The sequence below is a fragment of the Benincasa hispida genome, unplaced genomic scaffold (genome assembly GCF_009727055.1).
Source record: "Benincasa hispida cultivar B227 unplaced genomic scaffold, ASM972705v1 Contig596, whole genome shotgun sequence".
NCBI lineage: Eukaryota > Viridiplantae > Streptophyta > Magnoliopsida > Cucurbitales > Cucurbitaceae > Benincasa > Benincasa hispida.
In genome coordinates, this window is record NW_024064958.1 from 33,833 (window position 1) to 54,437 (window position 20,605).

General features: G+C 36.7%; 1 protein-coding gene across 3 annotated transcripts in view; it reads left to right on the forward strand.

Moving 5' to 3' along the window:
* Positions 1–20,605, forward strand: part of LOC120069804 (serine/threonine-protein kinase TOR) — a 62,405-nt gene that overhangs the window by 15,087 nt on the left and 26,713 nt on the right. For all 3 annotated transcript variants that reach the window (XM_039021615.1, XM_039021616.1, XM_039021618.1), the window contains 14 exons: positions 2,220–2,372; positions 2,538–2,659; positions 2,785–2,884; positions 3,005–3,100; positions 4,117–4,247; positions 8,498–8,600; positions 9,031–9,213; positions 9,467–9,559; positions 9,657–9,692; positions 9,772–9,870; positions 9,963–10,061; positions 10,802–10,964; positions 16,798–16,922; positions 17,547–17,599. In XM_039021615.1, the coding sequence (XP_038877543.1) occupies positions 2,220–2,372; positions 2,538–2,659; positions 2,785–2,884; positions 3,005–3,100; positions 4,117–4,247; positions 8,498–8,600; positions 9,031–9,213; positions 9,467–9,559; positions 9,657–9,692; positions 9,772–9,870; positions 9,963–10,061; positions 10,802–10,964; positions 16,798–16,922; positions 17,547–17,599 (1,556 nt within the window). The remainder of the gene's footprint in view (positions 1–2,219; positions 2,373–2,537; positions 2,660–2,784; positions 2,885–3,004; positions 3,101–4,116; positions 4,248–8,497; positions 8,601–9,030; positions 9,214–9,466; positions 9,560–9,656; positions 9,693–9,771; positions 9,871–9,962; positions 10,062–10,801; positions 10,965–16,797; positions 16,923–17,546; positions 17,600–20,605) is intronic.

A 20,605-nucleotide genomic window follows, 5' to 3' on the forward strand; every position in this document is an offset into this window, starting at 1 on the left:
AAGAGCCCCAAAAATTGTAACCCAAATGATGATATTAACTCTTCTTGGGCAACTTAATTTCCACAAAGCTTTGTACTGATTCAGCCAAGTGCTTGAACAAGGATTTCACAAAAAACTGACCTGAAGCTTCGCATTTTCTCTTTTTAATCAGTTCTAAAGGATGAAGAAGAGATGGTTTTTCAACATCTATTGATCTTATAAGAAGGTAAAAAGTGGTTGTTCACCTTGTTATGTGTAGCTGAAGTTTGATGGCCTTCAGGACTGTTTTCCGTTATTTCTTACTTGAAGCTTTTGGTTGCCTCTTATCCAAAGTTAAAACTTCCCTATTAATGCTTGTGGAAGCTTCCATATTACTGTTTGTCTCCCTCATTTTGTTCTGTTTGATTGGTGGTTATTGAAGGGATTCAATATCTTTTCTTTGAGTGCTGCTTTTCCAAGGTTCCATTATTTTTTCAAGACAAGTATTGACATTAGCTTGTTCAGTTTATTGTTGCCAGACTAGGAAGCACAAACACTTCATTTTTGATGGAGTGTCTGTGTCGGACACAATATTTTGCATGTTTTTTCTTTTTCTTCTTCCTCCTAATAATCGAACATCGGGCAACACGTGCAGACATGCCAAAGAGAACTCCATATTCTATTTCCCTTCCCTTCGATTCTCTTCTTTTGCAAGAGGACAACTGTTGCGTCATCAGATGCTGGAGAGCACTGACTAACTTCAACATTTGTCAGGACGATGACAGCGGCGGATCAGTGGTGAAGGGAGGGAGATTGAACGAAATTGGGGGAGAGGGGAGAATAAAATCGGGGGAGGGGGAACAGAAGATCGACGACTAAATGGAGAATTAGATGTTAGGGTCTTTTTGTTTTAGTGTTTGTTGGGCCTTTTAATGTGGGTTTTGGGTTGTTGGGCTTTTGTCTTATTTAGTTTTAGTGGGCAATAATTTATTGGGTTTCATGCACCATTAACATTTTAAACTAAATTAGTCGTTTTTTTAAGCAACTTAATAAACGGCATATTTGTAGTTACTTTTCATTCACAATTTCTTTATAATTATTTTAATAGTTTGTAAAAAAAAAAAAAACTATTTTGGGTTTTATCTTTTAATATTATTTAAATAATAATTATAACAGTAATAATAATAAATAACATGTTCTCAACGTGTCCGTGTCCTACATTTTCTGAAATTGGCATGTCTCTGTGTTGTCTTGTGTCTCGTGTTCGTGTCCTTGCTTTATAGTTGCCAGAGTTAGAGCTTCTTCTTCTTGGTTTTCTCTCTCCAATGTATTTGCAAATTTTTCTGGCTTATGCTTAATTGGGGTTGTGTGTTTTTTTTTTTTTTTTTTTTTTAAATTATCTTGTATTGATCTATATATTACTTTAAATCATATCTGGAAGTTCTTGTTTTGTTTCATGTCCTTGTATTTTTAGCATTAGTTTCTTTTCATTTATTCAATGAAAAGTCATGTTTCTTTTTAAAAATAAAAAGAAAGAAAGAAAGACCTGAAGCTTCCAACTTCCAACATCTTGAATCTTGTCTGTCAACCACTCTTTGGATCTCTAAAACTGCCAATAAATTCTGAAATTCTAGCCGTTCTCCGTCCTTCAAAAATCTCCTAAAATTAATTAACCAAGAGAGAATATCCAATCCCAATGATTGGAGACCGAACCATTCGGAATTGAAGCAATTCGGGCTAACCTGGGAACCAGAGAGCTCAATGAAGAGCCAAATGTCATGCTAAAAAGAGATTCTTGTGCTGCAGCCGAGTTTAAAAGAAGCAAGATCTTCAACTTGCAACCATGGTTGGGAGATATTAATCCAAGGACTTCTAAGGCTTCTACAAACTTTACCCAATGTGTGCCAGTTATGAGAGCCACACAAGGATGATTGAACATGGCAGGGAGAGATTTCACAAAGCCCATTGCAAAAGCAGCCGTGGAGGATGAAGCAGATGCAACCAATTTAGGGAAAAAACCAAGACCCATCACACAAATAGTGTCGACTGTGGATGGTGGCAGAGGGAGGGCATCAATGGATGTATATAATTAATGACTCTTGAAATTATCGTTTCTTATTACTAAAATTTGGGATTTTCTTGTTAGTTTTGTTTTTGTATTCGTCACTTCTGTTTTTGCCCCTTGGTTTTTCCATAGAATATGTTGTTCCAGGACCTGTACTCTCCACTATGGTTTTGTACTAATACGAGTCTTCTTACAGCTTGTGGAAAAGCTTCTTATTGCAGCTGTTGCAGATGCTGATGTTGCTGTTCGCAATTCCATCTTTGTCTCTCTGCATGGAAATAGGGGTTTTGACGATTTTATAGCACAGGCGGATAGTTTGAGTGCAGTCTTTGCTGCACTAAATGATGAGGTAATTCAGTACTTGTAGATTCTAGTTTGAGGATGTCTTGTCAGTTTACTTTGGTGCGTTAATATGCTGGGTGTAAGGACACAATTTTCAGAGCAGTGGATGACTCAAACTTTTTGAATAGTTGTTGATGTTTTGTTTGTTAAAAGATTTGATGTAATGGTACAGGATTTTGATGTTCGAGAGTATGCGATATCTGTTGCTGGGAGGTTATCTGAAAAAAATCCTGCATATGTTCTTCCAGCTCTTCGTCGCCATCTTATACAATTGTTAACCTATTTGGACCAGAGGTAATCTGAAGCAGGTTTTTGTATTGGATGGCCAAATCTACCATTTTAAATTGATGACGAATATCATAATTTCTAGATGTTTGATTGATTGCCAAGGCCTTAGTTAAAATTTTTAAAGTTAGCAGTGCAGATAACAAATGCCGAGAAGAAAGTGCGAAGTTGCTGGGTTGTTTGATACGCAATTGTGAACGTTTAATACTTCCTTACATTGCTCCTGTTCACAAGGTTTAGTAAATCAGATGTTACTCATGAACTTCTGTGCTCTCTTTCATTCGAACACTATCACACTCTCTCTTGCTCTCTCTGTTTCTTTTCTCTCATCTGTATGCTGGATATTTTCTTTAGGCACTTGTGGCAAGGCTTAGCGAAGGCACTGGGGTGAATGCCAATAATGGCATTATCACGGGAGTTCTTGTAACTGTTGGAGATCTTGCTAGAGTGGTGGGTAACCTTTTACAAGTTTCTGTCAGTGAACATTCCACATAATTACTCAATTTTACAAATTACATCGTTTTGTTCAGGAGGCAGGAAATTTTAGCGTCCTTTTGCCCTGCCCCTCCCCTCCCCTTCTAAATGTTTTTCAAGTATAAAGGGTGTACTGTGATCTCAATTTCTTGCTAGTCAGGATTGTTTTTCAAGTGTTAATGTTTTTTGTCATGTCATGATTTTTTTTTAATTTAACGGATATCTACAGTTCTCAATAAAAAAGTTTTTTTTTTTTTTGGGGGGGGGGGTTGTCTTGTCTTTGATTCCACCTAATTTGCATTGAACCTAGGTATAAGAATAAACTGTCAACGAGGAAATTGCACTTTGAGTTATTGATGTACAGTTCATTGGTTTGTTAAACAATAAAAGCTTTTATGGTAAATGTTTCTTCCTCTGCTTTACTGTATGTAGATGATCAAATTAGGCATCCAGTCGTGTCCAAAAATGGCTGAAGGGTTTCAGTTGTAAGGGCATATAGATATATGGGTTCATTTGTTTTTTTTGATATGTGGATTCATTTGTTAACTGAAAGGATGTGACTAACCACTTATAAAGTGCTTTAGTTGTAAAGGTTATCTTCCAATCCTCCCCTCTTGAATTTGGTGGTAGTCTCTTATTATGTCTACTTTTAAATGTTGGTACTACTTAATTGCAGAGATCTGAAAGTCTAGAAATTGTGAACCAATAACTATTTGGCTTGTTATTTTTTTTTTTGGACCTACTTATACATGTTATTAACTTGTGAGAGTATCTTGTTTCTTACCATGAAAACGAAAGTGAAAAAAAAAGTGTCTGTAAACCTATAGAAAAAACTTGCTTTCGTACTTGTTCCTCTTGTTTATGGTTTCTCAATTTAGAGTGCAGTCAAATGTTTATTAAAAAAATAATTAAAAAAAAGAAGAAAAAAATTAGAGCATAGTCAAATGTGATGCAATTATTTTTTTCTTTATTTGCTCTATGGTTGTTGACAGGGTGGTTTTGCAATGAGACAATACCTCCCTGAACTCATGCCATTGATTGTTGAAGCCCTGTTGGATGGAGCTGCTGTTGCAAAACGTGAAGTGGCTGTTTCTACCCTTGGTCAAGTTGTTCAAAGCACAGGGTACACAACCTTTTCATAATGCCTTTAATGTTTATGAATTCTCAGGTTTACTTTAGGGTGTTTGTTAAGATGTGTATTTGGACCCAACCCAACCTAATCCTTTAGGTTGAAAATTTATAATGATTCCAACTAGGCGGCAGACCAAATTGAATGAAATGAATTAACATTTTCATTGGATTGTTTACAAGATCCTCGGGTAATTTATTTTTCAAATTTATTGAAAACAATTGTGGAGTAGTAGTACTTTTAAGTATCTATTACCCATTTTCCCACATGTAATTAAAAGTAGGTCCCCTCTTGCTTCTCTGGATTGAGAGGAACAATAGAATATTTGATGAGCAATAATTTTTTTTCTAAAACATTAACGCAATAGGAGTGCAGGTGGCTTGGTGCGATTGATTTTTGTGAAAAACTAAAATCGAATTGGTTATTTATTAGAGAATTACTGAAAACTAAAGTTAAACTGCCAAGGTGTTGAAATCACACCAAACCGAATTGCATATATTGATGGTTTGGTCAGTTCGATTAATGGTTTGCCAATTAGAGCATTAATTGCTTGTGTGTGGGTTGGGTAGGGGACGGGTCGAGATCAATTGGTTTTTCTGTTTAGGAGTTGGGAGGCCAAATAACCACTCCGACATCCACCCTAGAGGAGATTTAATCTTTGATGAATGGAAAATTCCTGCAAGATGTCTAATTTGCTTGAGGAAACTCGAATGAACTGGTACATGTAACATTTCAAACCAATAACTCTCTAGCCAACTAATATGGGGGAAGGATTAAGGATCAGTCACCACAAATTAATATTTAACTGTGTTTCATTTGTTTGTTATGATTATCTAGAAGTACTTCTTGGTAGGGCTGGTCAGAACGATCCAAAAAACCACGCCGATTGAAAAAAACCGATCGAACCAACATCGATTGGTTGTTGTAGCTTAAGTTTCGGGTGGCATCGGTTTTGCAAACATGAAAATCAACAAGTTGGTTGGTCAGAGTAGCCAGAAAGCATCTTTCCAACCAACTAGCTATACCCTTTTTCCTTTAAAGTGAGAAGATTGTGTAGAGAGTTGGAGATGATGAGCTTGATGTGATGTATCATTGTGACTGATATGCAGACTTTTGCATTGCAAAAGTCACCTTGGTTTCTGAAAATATGTTTGTAAAATAAAAAAGTTGTGGTTTCCAGAATATGCTATCTCCAACTTCAAGTGATTCTTCTCTTCAACATGTCGGATGATGCTTCTGCAGTGACGATCCTGAATCCCATAATTTGGAGATAATTCATGAGGAGGTTGATTCGGAGATACTTTTGGGAAGATATTGCAAACTTATTTCAAAAGGAAGTAGAAACAAGTTTGAAGCTACATGGCTCTTTGCTTTATCTTGGTGTTCTCTTCTCTCTTGGTGTTTCTCTTGGCGCAAGATATATGTTTAAATTGTCGTGCTTTTATTTTCCTCGATTTCCAGAATATGCTAAATATTAAATTAGTATAAAAAATACTTTTTTACAAACCTATCCAACATCTTCTCTCTAACCCCTTTTGTTTCTCTTCGTCTTCTTCATGTTCTCCCTTCCCCTTCTTTTTCTTCTTATTTTTCGCCTTCATTTTTCTTCGTTTTTCCTCTCTTTTTCTTCCTTTACTGAAACCCCACAGTTCTCCATCTTCTCATGTATGGCAAGCTATTTCCATTTTGTCACTGAAGCCTCTTGCATCTCATCTGCTCATTCTCCTCGGTTTTGGTTGAAGCTGACGGACCGTCCGTCCTAATCGGTGGATTGATTTTAAACAGCCACCCAAAACTGACAACCATCGAACAACTGAAACGATTGGTTGGTTTGTGCCTAAAGCTGACACCTTTCGACTAATGCTCACCCCTACTTCTTGGTATGCAAAAGCTTTAGGGGCTGTTCTTTTTTTGTTACCGTGAATAACTTTTTTAGTTTCGATATAATTCATTTTGAAGTTCGAAGTTTGCCAATCGGTTTAATGAAACCTTTCTTGGAAGATTACGGGGGCATTGATTTTGGTGGATTGGAGTTTATTGTGGCTGGGAGGCTGGGTGTTTTTGAGTTGGTTTTCCTTTTGGAATTTGATTATGCTTTTCATGGGTTTCTGCTTTTGATATGTATTTTCTGTGTGGTTTGGGTTTTCTTTTCAGCTTCCAAGGTTCTTCAGTTTCCCTTGGTTTCTCCCCCCTTCTGTCTCTTTTGCTCGGAGCTCAGAGTTCTTGGCTTCTTTTCAGTGTTTTGGTTGGACTATTGTTTTTGGTTCTTTGATGAAGTGGATTTAGTTTGATTTGGTCTGTTATTTATTTCTTTTGTAATCCTTCTTAGCTGTTTCTTTTCACTCTTATGTGGAGCTTTGTATCTTTTGAATATTAGTATCTTATTTTATTTTATTTTATTTATAAGTCTCTTTTCAATAGAATTTTTTCGTTCCTTGTTAAAAAAATCCAATCAATAAGTTCAACAAATATATATTAAACCATACATTTTATTTGGGTAGGTTGCCGATGGAAGATTGATAAATTTGATCTCATGATGGTCCTAATGAATTGAACCACTCAATAGTTTTAGGATTGCCTCCTCAATCCCTCTGGGATATCGTTTCCTGGTTTTGTGAAGTATTTTCTCTGTTCTTATTTTTGAAAATTTAATTGTATTGCTGGTACTCTGTCAAAGGAATCTTTATCTAGGTGTATATGAGGCTTCCTCCTCATTGCAGGAGGAGATTATCGCAGCTTTATGGAAATCCAAAGCCATTGGAGAACTAATATCTATTGTGTATTAGGTTTAAATTAAATGGTAGTCTTAATACTATTCCACTGATGTTATCCAAAGCAAACTTCCATCCATCTTATGCCTTCTATTTGCTCTGATTAAATCACCAAACAACCCAAAAGCTTAAGCTAATGAAAATTTAATTATATCAATACTTCATCGCTCTTTCTCACTTGTAGACTTGAAAATTTGTCAAAGGCCCAACAAGTGGAAATTAATTTTAATTGGATAAGAAATTACTTTTGTTGAAAAAAAATATGTTCAAAAAAATTATAGGAAATGACTTTACAAGAATTCAAACACAAAACCTTTGGTTTTGATACAATGTCGAATCACCAATCAACCCTAAAGTGTAAGCGGATGGGTTATGGTAAATTTAATTGTATCAATACTTCGGTAGTTCCCTTTGCTGGAGGATACCCACCAAGCATGTGTTTTTTGGTTGCTCATATTCTCTGGATTGTTGATTTCAATATTATGGACCATGGAGAAAACATTTTCAAAGAAACTTTTCTCCTATGGCTAAAAGGTCAAAAGTTCAATCCTACCTAGGAATTAATTTTCTACAAGTTTCCTTGACACCCAAATGTTGTAGGATCAGGCGGGTTGTTAGTTGAAAAGGGAAAGAAACTTTTCTCCTGGTTATCATTGGTCGTCCTTCTTTGGCTCCCAAAGGCCAACAAATTATGGGTTAATGCACCTTTTATCAAAATTATGGTGGGAAAGAAATAAGATGATCTTCCAAAGCTAGCATGTTCATTGGCTTGATTGAACCAAACGTCTGCTAGATTTAGGGCTCATGTTGGTGTTGGTGTTCTCCTTTGAAGCCTTATGCTGATTTTTTGTTATAGGATTGATGTTTTTTCTTCTATTTTTTATTGGGAAAGAAAACACAACTTTTCATTGATAGAATGAAAAGAGACTATTGCTCAAAATACAAGGGTACGGGATGAAGAACTAGAAAACATAAAAATTAGAATCCCAAGAGAACCATTCACGAGGACATAGATTAGCTAGAAGGAAAAACCCTGCAAATAAACAACAATCTTGACTAGAAAAATACATAAATATCTTAGAAAGATGGCACTAAGGGAAAGTGGAGGTCCTTGCACTTTCAAAACGATAAATCAATGTAGGAGAATAACATAGAAATCCCTTTGAATCCTCTTGAACCAACATTCTCTGTAATGAATGGTGATCTTGGTGTGTTACAGGATCTATGTTTAAATTTGGAATGCTTTTATAATTCTTTTGTATCTTTTGAGTTTCAATCACTTTTCATAATTTTCGTATCTTGTTCAAAAAATTGCAGGTCATTTTTCCTTTATCTTACCCATGTTGTTCAACTCAATAAAATAAATATATAATTTTCTGTTGGAAAAAGTCTTGATTGGCATTCTCTTTTATTTGCCTAGTAATTTACCCCTGATGATGGCAGAATAATTAATATTTTTCACTGTCATGATAGGTACGTTATAACTCCGTACATTGAGTACCCGTTGTTGCTTGGCCTACTGTTAAAATTGCTGAATGGTGAGCTAGCTTGGTCTACTAGACGTGAAGTATTAAAGGTTGGTATACCATACCCAGACGAAGTGTTTGTTTAGAATACCTTCTAGTTTGAGCACTTCTTCAAAATATCTTTAACAAAATTGCTTTTACATTATCATATTTTAAATAGTGCTATCTTCGACACAATTTCTTTTGTTGCGCTATGTTCAAAAAGTGTGTCTATTAATTACACCAATGTTTGTCTATTAATTACACCAATGTTTATTTTTCATACTACATATTTTCAAGATTTTAATTTCATCTCGTTGAAGTTATTTTTGTATAATTTATCTCTAAGCTTTGCTTCAAAAGTTTAAATTAACCCAATTTAAAATCATTCAAGAAGCTATACTAAACAGCTTACTAATAAGCATTTTATCCCAAAATTTATTCCAAACAAACTAGAAGTTTGTATCATTAACGTGCTCAATTCTAAATTACTTTCATCAGGTTCTAGGAATAATGGGTGCTCTGGATCCTCATGTGCATAAAAGGAACCAACTAAGCTTGCCAGGGTCACATGGAGAAGTAACACGTGCAGCAAGTGATTCCGGTCAACATATTCAGTCTGTGGATGAACTTCCCATGGAGCTGTGGCCCTCATTTGCGACATCTGAGGATTATTATTCCACGGTAATCTGCTCAATGAAGTATAATACATAGATACCTAACTCTAAAAGATTGTTAAGGTTTCAATTAAACATTGGATTCAATGAAGTGGCACAGATTTAGTTCCCATTTGGGACTACCAGCTGACTATATAAATTCCACTAGGTTTCTATATTATATGATATTTAAATTGAAAATAAGACGTAAATAGAGGAATGGCAAGGATAGATGTTTCAGGTATATGTACTTGTTTATTCATCTATATTTAAATTTCCAGGTGGCAATTAATTCACTCTTAAGAATACTTCGGGATCCTTCTCTTGCAAGTTATCATCTTAAGGTGGTTGGATCGCTAATGTTCATATTCAAGGTATGCAGATGAAGCAATTATTTTCTATTTAGTTGATCTTTCACTTGAGTAGCTCCATAATAACTAATTTCTCCAAATTTTCTCTGTACAAATATAGTCTATGGGCCTCGGTTCTGTTCCATACTTACCAAAGGTCAGTTAATGTGATGATGAATTTCATTAATTTGGAATTTTCTTCAATACTTTAAATTCTTTCCTTCTTTCAACTTCAGGTTTTGCCTGATCTGTTCCACACTGTTAGTACATGTGATGATACTTTAAAGGACTTCATAACGTGGAAACTTGGAACTTTAGTTTCTATTGTCCGCCAGGTTTATAACAAACTGCAGTGTTTTGGCATTCTATCCGTGCTATGATGCGGTTATCAAAAAACCTTCTAAAGCTCATGCTTATGATTATGCAGCACATTCGCAAATATTTACCAGAATTGCTCTCTCTCATATCAGAATTGTGGTCATCCTTCACTTTTCCCTCTACCAGTCGCCCTCCACTCGGCTATCCAGTGAGCATGTTTTCTCCTTTCGATTATTTATTTTCTTTACTTTTTTTTATTATTTTTGTGTTGGGGGGTTGGTGGTGGTGGTCAATTGAAATTTAAACAATAATAGAATTACAAGATAAACCAAGTGTGTGTTCAAGGTACTTAGACCCTCTCTCTTGAGATCTTTGTCATGCCTTAAATCACTCACTAAAATATTTCCTAACTTCTTCCTTCCTCACCCTCTCTATTTATAACCAACTACCCTAACAACTTCTCTAGCTAATTACTAATATAGCCTTAATAACATTCCAATCACCTTTCCGTTTCATTCTTCATGCTTTATACCTTTCCATTTCACTAAAATATACTTGGTGTGCTTTCATTTTTTCAGTCTAGGTGTTTAATTATCTTGTACTTTTTGTTTTAGTGTCATTGTATTTTGAGCAATGACCTCTTTTCATTTTAATTTTTTTTTGAAACAGAAACAAAACTTTTCATTGAAGAAATAGAAAATGCTAATGCTCAGAGTACAATGAAATGAAATAAGCAAGATAAATCAAATACAACCGGAAAAAACCCAAAGCTGCACTTGTTCAGAAAATTAACACAAATACAAAACATAAACAAAGCTTCTTTTCATCATATCAATACAAAGTTTTGTTTCCTTCCAACAAAAAAAAAAAAAAAAAAAAGATAAAGAAAGAAAAAAGAAAAAGGAAAAAATCATCTGGCTGATATTTTATTTTAATTTGTTCGTTTAGGTTCTTCACTTAGTGGAACAACTTTGCTTAGCCCTCAATGATGAGTTCAGAATGATTCTCCACATTATTCTTCCTTGTTGTATTCAAGTACTAAGTGATGCCGAACGGTGTAATGATTATACCTATGTTCTTGATATTCTTCACACTCTTGAAGTTTTTGGTGGTTAGTACTCATCATATTTGGAGCTACTGTTCTTTATTATTATTTTCTTTAGCTTACAATGTGAAGTTTATGGTGGTTGATACTGTTTTAGCACAATTTGGGGATGGAGATTAAAGAGTTATCTGTGTAACATTAAATGGGAAGCTTTCTGTAAATAATGTAATCATGGAAAACTGAAATAGGTTACAGAAAATGGGTTTTAAGTTCTTACTTTCTCTTATTTAAAAAAAAAAAGAAGAGAGGGAGAGAGAATTCAACGGTCTTTACAGGATAAGCTTCTTCATTGGATTGCTTGCTTTGGATTGATTATTTTTCTTCTACTCAGTCATTTTCTCCTCGTTTTTTCTATGTACTCGTTTTGGAAATTTTAGAATTTTTACTTTTGGTTTCCTTGTACTTTGAGCATTAGTCTCTTTTCATTTTATTGATGAAAAATTGTTTCCTTACAAAAATTAAAAAAAGAATTCACTGTGGGTCCATTTTTCCTTGAAATTGAGTGAGCTGTATATTATGACAAACAAATTCAGTGCAGGCCGAATTTTCCTTGGAAATTCTTCCATTTCTTTCCCTCCAATGACTCCAAAAAGAGCCAGAGCTGTCCAATTACACAAAAACTTGGTCTTTCCCTTCAAATGCGAGCCTCAAGCTGCCAATCATCCACGGTTCTTGACAAGAAAATAGTTAACTCAAAGACTTACAAAATAAAATTCAAGCTTTTTCGGGAAAAACAACAGTGAATTAAATGTTGGTCTAAGGACTTCCCTTCCTTGAAAAAAAGCCCGATTTCAAAAGTTCTTCTTGACCTTAAGAGTATCAAAATCTGGTTCAAGGCAGTAATGTAAGAATATTTGTTGGGTGACCATTGTTTATGGAGCTACTGTTTATAAAGAAAGAAAATTTCTCTGGCCGAGACTCATCTCTTTATCACATTACTGCCTTGAACCATGGTGTTTTGGTGTGACTTCAACTTTACTTGGTGGGCTTATGAACGATTTCCTCTTGGCAGAACCACAAAGGGCATGCTTGGTTGCTGAATTTTGAGTGGTGCAAAGTGATGAAGAATGGTGTTGAGGTTAACCAATCCAGTGGTTGGGCTGGTTTGCTGATTTTTTTTAGAGAAGCAATAGGGCTGGTTTGCTGATTTTGAGGAGGTTAGGCCACCAACACCAATTATCCATCAAGTAGAAGAGAGTATCAAAATCTGGTTTGCTGATTTTGGGAGTGAGGAACGTGAGAGCATGTTGGGGATTGGTTAGTGGGGACCATTAAGAGAGAGAAGGAATGATGAGATGTAAGGGAGAGTGTGAGTATACAGTGAGGTTAGAAGGCTGATATCTTTTATCCTTAGCTTTGCCGAGTCTTCTCATGGTGAGAAAGGAGTATATATTTCCTTAGGGCAGGTTTCCATTCAATAATACTCATCTTGTAAGGGATATACCTTACAAATTGGTATAAGAGAGTGTCGATCTGGGAAGATTGATGGCAATAGCTTGGAATTTAGAAGAAAGAACGGATCAAAGTATATAGTGAGGTTAGAAGGCTGATATCTTTTATCCTTAGCTTTGCCGAGACTTCCCAGGGCGAGAAAGGAGTATATATTTCCTTAGGGCAGATTTCCATTCAATAATACTCATCTTGTAAGGGATATACCTTAGAAATTGGTATAAGAGAGTGTCGATCTGGGAAGATTGATGGAAATAGCTTGGAATTTAGAAGAAAGAAAGGATGCCATTGATCGTGAGAGTGAAGGAATTAAAGAGGGAGTTAAGAAGATCCTTGGGGTTGAAGGAACATTGGCAAACCTGACCAAGAGTGGAAAAGTTCAGCATCCAAGTGGAACCAACAACGTAACTTGGAGGCGAAAGATGATGGGGATGCTAAAGATAGATCTTACGTCGTGCCGACGTGGGAGTACGCCTTCAGTAGCAGATGAAGCAACTCCACAGGCAAAGGCGAAGAAGTCAGGAGGGACGACGCAACGTGTAGATGGATCCTATAATTAGTGATTAAAGAATGGTTAGAAGAAAAAAGAGATTGGAGCCAGCTCAAGAAGGTGGAGATGCTAGTCTTCAAAGGAGAGGAACCTGATTCATGGTTGTTTTGTGCTGATAGATATTTCCAAATCTATAAACTCTCTGATACTGAAAAATTAAATGTGGCAGTGATAAGCTATGGTGTGATGGCCCTCGATTGGTATTGATCGAAAGAGGAGAGAGTCGTTTTTCGACTGGAAGTATCTAAAAATGAGGTTATTAGCTCGATTTTGGTCGACCAGGAAATGAACGTTATGTGGCCAATTCTTGGCGATCAAGCAGAACGACAGTTGAATCCTACTAGAATTTTTCTAATAAATTGGTTTCGACATTGAAGCAACTCACAGATGAAGTTTTGGAGGAGACATTCCTTAAAAGGGCGTGGATTTGTTGATGAAGGTCAAACTCAATTGTTGGGAATCGGTCGGTGTAGCCCAGATGATGAGGCTGGCCCAGAAGGCGGGGGACCGAGAGTTAGTTTGAATGGATGCAAGGGAAAAAGCCCAAGTGGAAATAAGGCCCAAGGGACTTTTCTTAAATTGAACATATCTACCCATGCTCGAGACATGATGAAGACAACTAGGGCATTTCCAATGCGGACTATTACGTTGAGAGCAAGTTCAACTTTGAGAGGGAAGCACAACGGTGTGGCGCAGTGGTTGTTTGATGTGGAATTTCAGGCATGAAAGGAAAGGGGGTAGTGGTTTCGATGTGAAGAGAAGTTTTCCCTCAGTCATCGTTGTATAGTGAAAGATACTCAAGAACTTAGGGTCTTTGTGGTGCACCCAGATGAAAAGGAATCGAAGTTGTTTGACGATATGAACAAAGGGAACTGTCTAGCAGAGTTGAAGACAATAGAGTTTAAGGATGCGACGAAGGTTGAGGCCACAGCCGAGTTGTCTCTGAATTCAGTGGTTGGTTTGTCGAATCTAGGAACCATTAAGTTGAGAGGAACGATGGAAGGAAGGAAGGTGACAATTTTTATTAATTGTGGGCCATTCACAATTTCATTGCTCAAAAGGTGGTTGGAGATGGAAATAGAGTCAGTTTTTGGACAGATCCTTGGCTAGATTCTTCTACCCTGTCCACTCTTTTTCCCTGGCTGTTAAGAATTTCCTTATTGCCAAGGGGCTCCATAGCTGATGATTGGGACCACTCCTTAAGCTCTTGGTCCATCATTTTTCGTCATTTGCTAAAAGATGAGATCGCACACTTTCAAGCCTTGATGCTTGCCTTATCAGAAAAATCAGTTTCAGCAAGCCCGGACAGCCGCTATTGGTCTTTGGAAGCTTCAGGCTCCTTCATAGTTAAGTCCCTCACAGCCCACCTTTCCTTGAAGCATCCAATGGACAATCTCCCTTTTTAAAGCTCTTTGGAAATCTAAGAGCCCAAGGAGAGTTAACATTCAGATTTGGATTATGCTCTTTGGCCTTTTAAACTGCTCCATGGTATTGCAAAGAAAGCTACAATCGGTTGCCTTACTACCTTCTGCTTGCCCTCTATGCAAAATGGCAGGTGAAGATTTACAACACCTTTTCTTCACCTGTACCTTTGCAGAAAAGTGCTGGTGGTCCTTTTTTCACATGTTCAATTTCGTTGGGGTTTTTGGTGATGGCTTCAGAGGCAATATAACGTATCTTCTTTCGAGTCCCTCCTTCTCAAAGAAGCCACGGTTACTGTGGATCAACATGGTTAAGGCCATTCTAGCAGATATTTGGTTTGAAAGGAATCAGAGAATTTTCCATGATGCTGAAACGAGTTGGGAGGTCTGCTTCGATTCAGCTAAAAGGAATGCTTCAGCTTGGTGCTCCTTGAACATTGAATTTGATGGCTTTTCAATACAAGACATATCTTTAAATTGGCAGGCTTTTATTTTCCCCGTGCCTTAAGTTTTTTTATTTTTTCTTCGGTGTTCATCCTCGTTATTGAAGTTGTACTTTTGTATGGACATGATGAAGGCGCTAAGGGGGTATCAACCTAGTTGAGATGTCCGGGTGCACTTCCTGAATTACCATTAACGGACGTGACCAATTATGTGGTCATTATGGGCACAGGCAGTCATTTGGGGGGGGGAGGGGGGTTAGGGAGTATTATTGAAGGCCAGTGAGTTGACTATAGTTCAGAGTTTCCTGCCACTACAGCTGAAGGGAGTTGAAGTAGTTCTTAGGATGCAATGGCTCTTGACCTTGAGAGTTACAGAGGTTTGATTGGAAGGGCCTCACGATGAGTGTGAATATGGGGGATTCCACGGTGATCTTGAATGGGAACCCGACTTCACGAAAACTCAGTTCACCCTTAAACGAATGGCAAAGTCTTGGGAGAGTGAGGATTATAGATTCCTTGTGGAATGTAGAGCCCTGAAAGTGACAGAATGGAGGATAGAAGAGGCTGATGGCAATGGGATTATGGTTCGTCAAGTTCATGTGGGCCTAGGAAACATTTGGCAAGAGTTCAAGAAATTTTCCAGTGGCCAAACACCTTACCTCCTTGTCCAGAGATAGATCACAGTATTCATGAATGAAGGCACCTCCCCTGTTAATGTCAAACGTCAAACCTCTGTAACTCACAGAATGGTGGATGAAATGTTGGTAGCAAAGATCATTCGGTCGAGCACAAACCCTTACTCCAATCTTGTGTTGCTTGTTCAAAAGAAGGATGGGGGGTGGCGATTTTGTGTGGAGTATAAAGCCTTAAATCAAGTGGCCGTTCCAGACAAGTTCTCAATACTGGTAGTAGAAGAGCTATTTGATGAATTGTTTGGGACTCAAGTATTTTCAAAGGTAGACCTGAAGTCAGGGTACCATCTAATTAGAGTCCACACAGAGGGTGCGGAGAAAATAGCCTTTTGGACTAATAAGGGACATTATGAGTTTTTAGTGGTGTTGTGTGGATTGACCATTGCCCTGACCACCTTTAGTCCTTATTGAATCAAACTTTCAGGCCGTATCTGAGGAAGTTTGTGCTAGTTTTCTTTGATGACGTTTTGATCTATAGTAAGAGTATGGATGATCATATGCAACACCTGAGAATAGTTTTCAATGTGCTAAAGAAGAATGCACTTTACGCAGACGAAGGTAAATGCTAGTTTGCTAGTGACAAGATCAAATGTCTTGGGCTCCTAATTTCAGGGAATGGAATTGAAGCTGACCTTGAGAAGCTGAGGGCAATGATTAAATGGTTGCGACCACAACATATCAAAGATGTGAGAGCATTCTTGGGTCTCTCAGGCTAGTACAGGAAGTTTGTAGAGGGATATGGAAGCCTATCAACACCTTTGAGTGCTCTGCTCAAGGGAGTGGGCTCTGAATTGAAAGAGGAGGCTACTGAGGCTTTTGAGAAATTGAAGGACGCGGTGGTTTCTCTACTCGTGCTGGCTCTTTCCAATTTTAATCGACTTTTTGCAGCAGGATTAGGAGCTGTATTATCCCATAAGCAAGGCCCCTTGCGTACTTCAGAGAAACCCATTTAATTCATGGCAATGGTGATGGAATTATGATTAATGTTTCTCGTAAAAATATATATATATATATATATATTGTAGTTGCCTTATAATAAAATTTCTTAAATGATTTTTTTTTTCCTTTTTCATTTTATTATGATTTCTAATAATATATTTCTTTTCATTACATCAATGAGAAATTGTTTCTTGTTTTAAAAAAGATTTCAAATATTGTATTATGAATGGAAGTAATTCTTGCATTCTTCTTTATGTTTTATGTGAAGTGAGGTTTCTATTGGTTCATGTCGTTATTCTTTATTATTTAATGTAATCGTGCTTAATCATATAATTCATGTTGTAGGCACTTTGGACGAACATATGCATCTTCTTCTTCCTGCACTTATTCGTTTATTCAAGGTGGATGCTCCGGCAGACATAAGACGTGCTGCAATCAGAACTTTGACAAGATTAATCCCTCGTGTTCAGGTTCATGATTGATCCCCCTTGTGCATGTGCAAGTTGTTTTCTCTTTTATACACAAGTAGAAGTGTTGCTTCTATTATTTATTTATTTATTTATTTTTGATACTTTTATTGTTAGGAACAAAATATTATTGATCTATTAATAAGATGTACAAGAATGAGTGAATTAAAGGAATCCCCAAAGTAAAGAGATTAGTTGTTGTACAGTTTAGAAATCAAAGTATTTATCATTTCTAAATTTAGAGTTGGAGAGAGGAGATTTTTTTGTATGATGGACAGATGTTTATTATGCATCTTCTCTCTAGTTCCCGGATTGACTGAGGTCTAATATCACTAGTTGGCAATCTTGAACAAAGCCTTATGCAAATATCCATTCTTTTAGATGTGGAGTTTTTGTGGTAATATCACGCGTTGGTGATTTTGTACAAACTTTTGCTTACAACTGTAGTGATTCATAATAAAAATAATTTAAAGAATCTGCACGATCAAAGGTATATGCTATATCAATTAGAAAAAAGAAGAAATGAAATAGCATCTTTAACTTCTTTTCTCCAAAAGAAAATCAAAATCTTTAAATAATGTTTTATATTTCTTGTCTCAGTTATTCTTTCTGTAATCATTTTGTCAGGTAACTGGCCATATATCTTCTCTTGTGCATCACCTGAAGCTCGTCTTGGATGGGTCAGTCTCTTTCTCTCTTCTTTCTTTGTATATACAAATATATAAATATATACGTAAAGGAACAAATGTTCAAGATGTCAGCTTTGTATGAAAAGAATCTTTGAATGCCAAATGTTCATTTAGTACTGAAGCAATGAAAATGGGGGATAATGGAGAACCTTCTACTCAAACAAACTCAATATTTAAAGCATACTAAAAAAACAGCGTCTGAAGACAAGAAGTTTGGCCATGTTCCAAGAAATTAGTTTGGCGGGGGCTTGTGCTTGTGCTTGACACAACTTGCCCTAGGTTATCCTCTACGCTTGAGTCATTTCATGCAGTGGTCAGAGGCAAAAGTCAACATAGATTTGTCCATTGGCATTTTCCATCAAGGTCTCTCCATTGGCATTTACCTCAAAGTTTCTTCGTGTAGTTAATTTTCAAGAATCACAATCAGCATCCCAAGAAATCAAAGATAATTCGCACTTTTAATATGACATTTTATTTATTTTCTGAACTCGTTGAAGCCAAGTAAACTTCCTTCTACAATTGAGAAGTCAAGGTAAGTATGCTCTCCCCTCGCTCCTCCTTTCTCTCTCCTGTCTTCAGTAACTTCTGACGTTCTTCTGCCTCTCTTCCGTTCACTCCATATGTTTCTCTCCTCCGTCACTGATAATTCTTGCTAGAATGGAAGTCAAGAGTTGCTGTATTAACAATCAATATTTTTGCATTTGGCATGACAAAGATGATTCCTTTTTTGGCTTTTTTGTGTTAATGCTGGGGTTATTAAACTATCTAAATTTCGTTCTCCGGCGGGTTGGTACGTGGAATGTGCAGTTTGGCCATCCTCGGGAGGCAGACAGAATATACATATACCTGTTGGAGTTGACAAACGAGGCTGGCATTCCTTCAGACCTTTGATTTGTGAAAGCATGATCTTTGCTTCAAGTTCTCAACAGTGTGTCAAGCACTCAGGCTGATAAAGATGGAACATTATTACCTGTTAGAAGTTATCTGATAAGTTAGATGGAAGACCATAGCAGTAAGTATCCCAAGATCCTATGCTGAAGCTGTTTGTATGATTCCATCTCCTCAGCAACCCAAGCGCTCCAGAAAGTTGGGTTTTATGAACTCTTCAATTGAAGATTATTTTTTCTGGGTTAGACAAGAAAGGGAAATGTTGTATTTGAATTTGGAATCTGTTTCAGTTGTGACAAGACTAATGGCCCATTATTCATGGATGGAGGTTAAGGCTACAATAGAGGAGTATTTCCAAGTTGTCATTTCGATCAGTCCTTTTACGGACGACAAAGCTTTGACTAAGATGCCTGAGGAGCAAGGATTTTGTTTCTTTCACTTTCATTAAAAAATGAAATCCATATGGAGATTTGCACTTAAAGATTGAGCACTGGTCCTCAAAATTACACTCCCTATCAAGGAAGGCTCTTTTACTAATCTGAACCAATGAGGGATTTCAAGTAGTTGAGAAAATTCGTTCCTTGTTCAGAAAAATCAAACATAAACATTTTCAATTTGGGAAAGGAAGACTCTTTTACTAATCTAAACCACTTCTTGGATTACACTCCTCTTCCCGTTTATTATATTTATTATTCTTTTTATATCTGCGAGTGTCCAGGTCAACTTATGCGTACTTCGACTAATCTCACAAGACAACCTGTCTGATCCTACAATATTTGATTGTCAAGGAAACTCGTAGGATATTAAATCTTAGGTTGATGGCCACCATGGATTGAACCCATGACCTCTTAGCTCTTCATTAAGGGGATGTTCCCTTATTTACCATTAGGCCAACTCACGAGGGTTACTCATTTTCCCGTCTAGACTTGAAGATTAATCAGAGTAAATATCCAATGCTAGGCTTGATTTATGATCCTTCGAATTTAGCTAGATGGGCATCCTTAGTGGATTATCAGCTTTTACCTTCTTGTAATTAGGTTTATCATTTGGAAATAATTCTAAATGTTCTGGTTTTTGGGACCCAGTCTTGGATAAAGTTTCTTGCTGAGTTTGCTAGCTTAGATAGTGCAATTGGGAATATTCTCAAGTTTTCTAGTCTGTTTTTAGTAGTTTTATTCAGAAAGGTGGATCAAAGGGTCTTTCTTGGCTTGTCCTTTGATTGGACAATTCACGTTGAAGTTGCTCAGTTTAATTTTTTCTCGAGAGGTACTTTCTTCAAAGATTTTGCTGATTTCTCTATCCAAGTCCTAAACATAATTCGGAATGCTTTTATTTTTCCAAATTACTGTTATTGAATATTTATTTAAATTGTATTGTTGGATCTTAATATTTTCTTTTGTATTCCTTTGCCCCTTGTTGTTGATAGCTTGTTCTTGTATTTGGTCTTGCTAAGGGGTGCTATGGGGATTGCCCCTTGTTGATCCTCTAGCTCTTTCTACTATTTTACCTTTGCTTGTACTTTGAGCATTAGTCTCATTTCATTAATTCAATGATGAGGCTTGTTTCTATTAAAAATAAATAAATATATAAAAATAAAGGTTCTTGCCTCTTGGAAGAGGAGCTTCTCCTCTAAGGGAGATACATGGTAGGATAAACTCTTATGTAGTCGGTTTTGAGTCAATCTTGACTTACTTCCTCTCTCTCTTTTGGGTCCCTAGTTAAGTTGATGAGAGATTCTTTGTGTGGTGAGCTCGTGGCGAGATTTTATTGTGGCTAAGTATTACTCCCCCTCTTGTACCTGGCCTTCATCTGTTTGAGGCAGATCTGCACGTTCTCATTGGAAGTTTATTTCTTAGACTCTTAGATTGAATGCCTCTCGAACTTGGAATTGTCTTGGTAATGGTACCTCTATTTCTTTTTGGAAAGATCCCTGGCTGGATTGTGGTATTCTTTGTAATGTTCTTCCTCGATTATATCGTCTTGCGCTTCAACCTTATTTTAAGGTCGCTAATGCTTGAGTTACTGAATCTGAAGCTTGGGACTTAGATCTTCGCTGTAATCTTAATGATTATGAGTGGGCTTTTTTGTCTCATATTTTTCAACGATCAG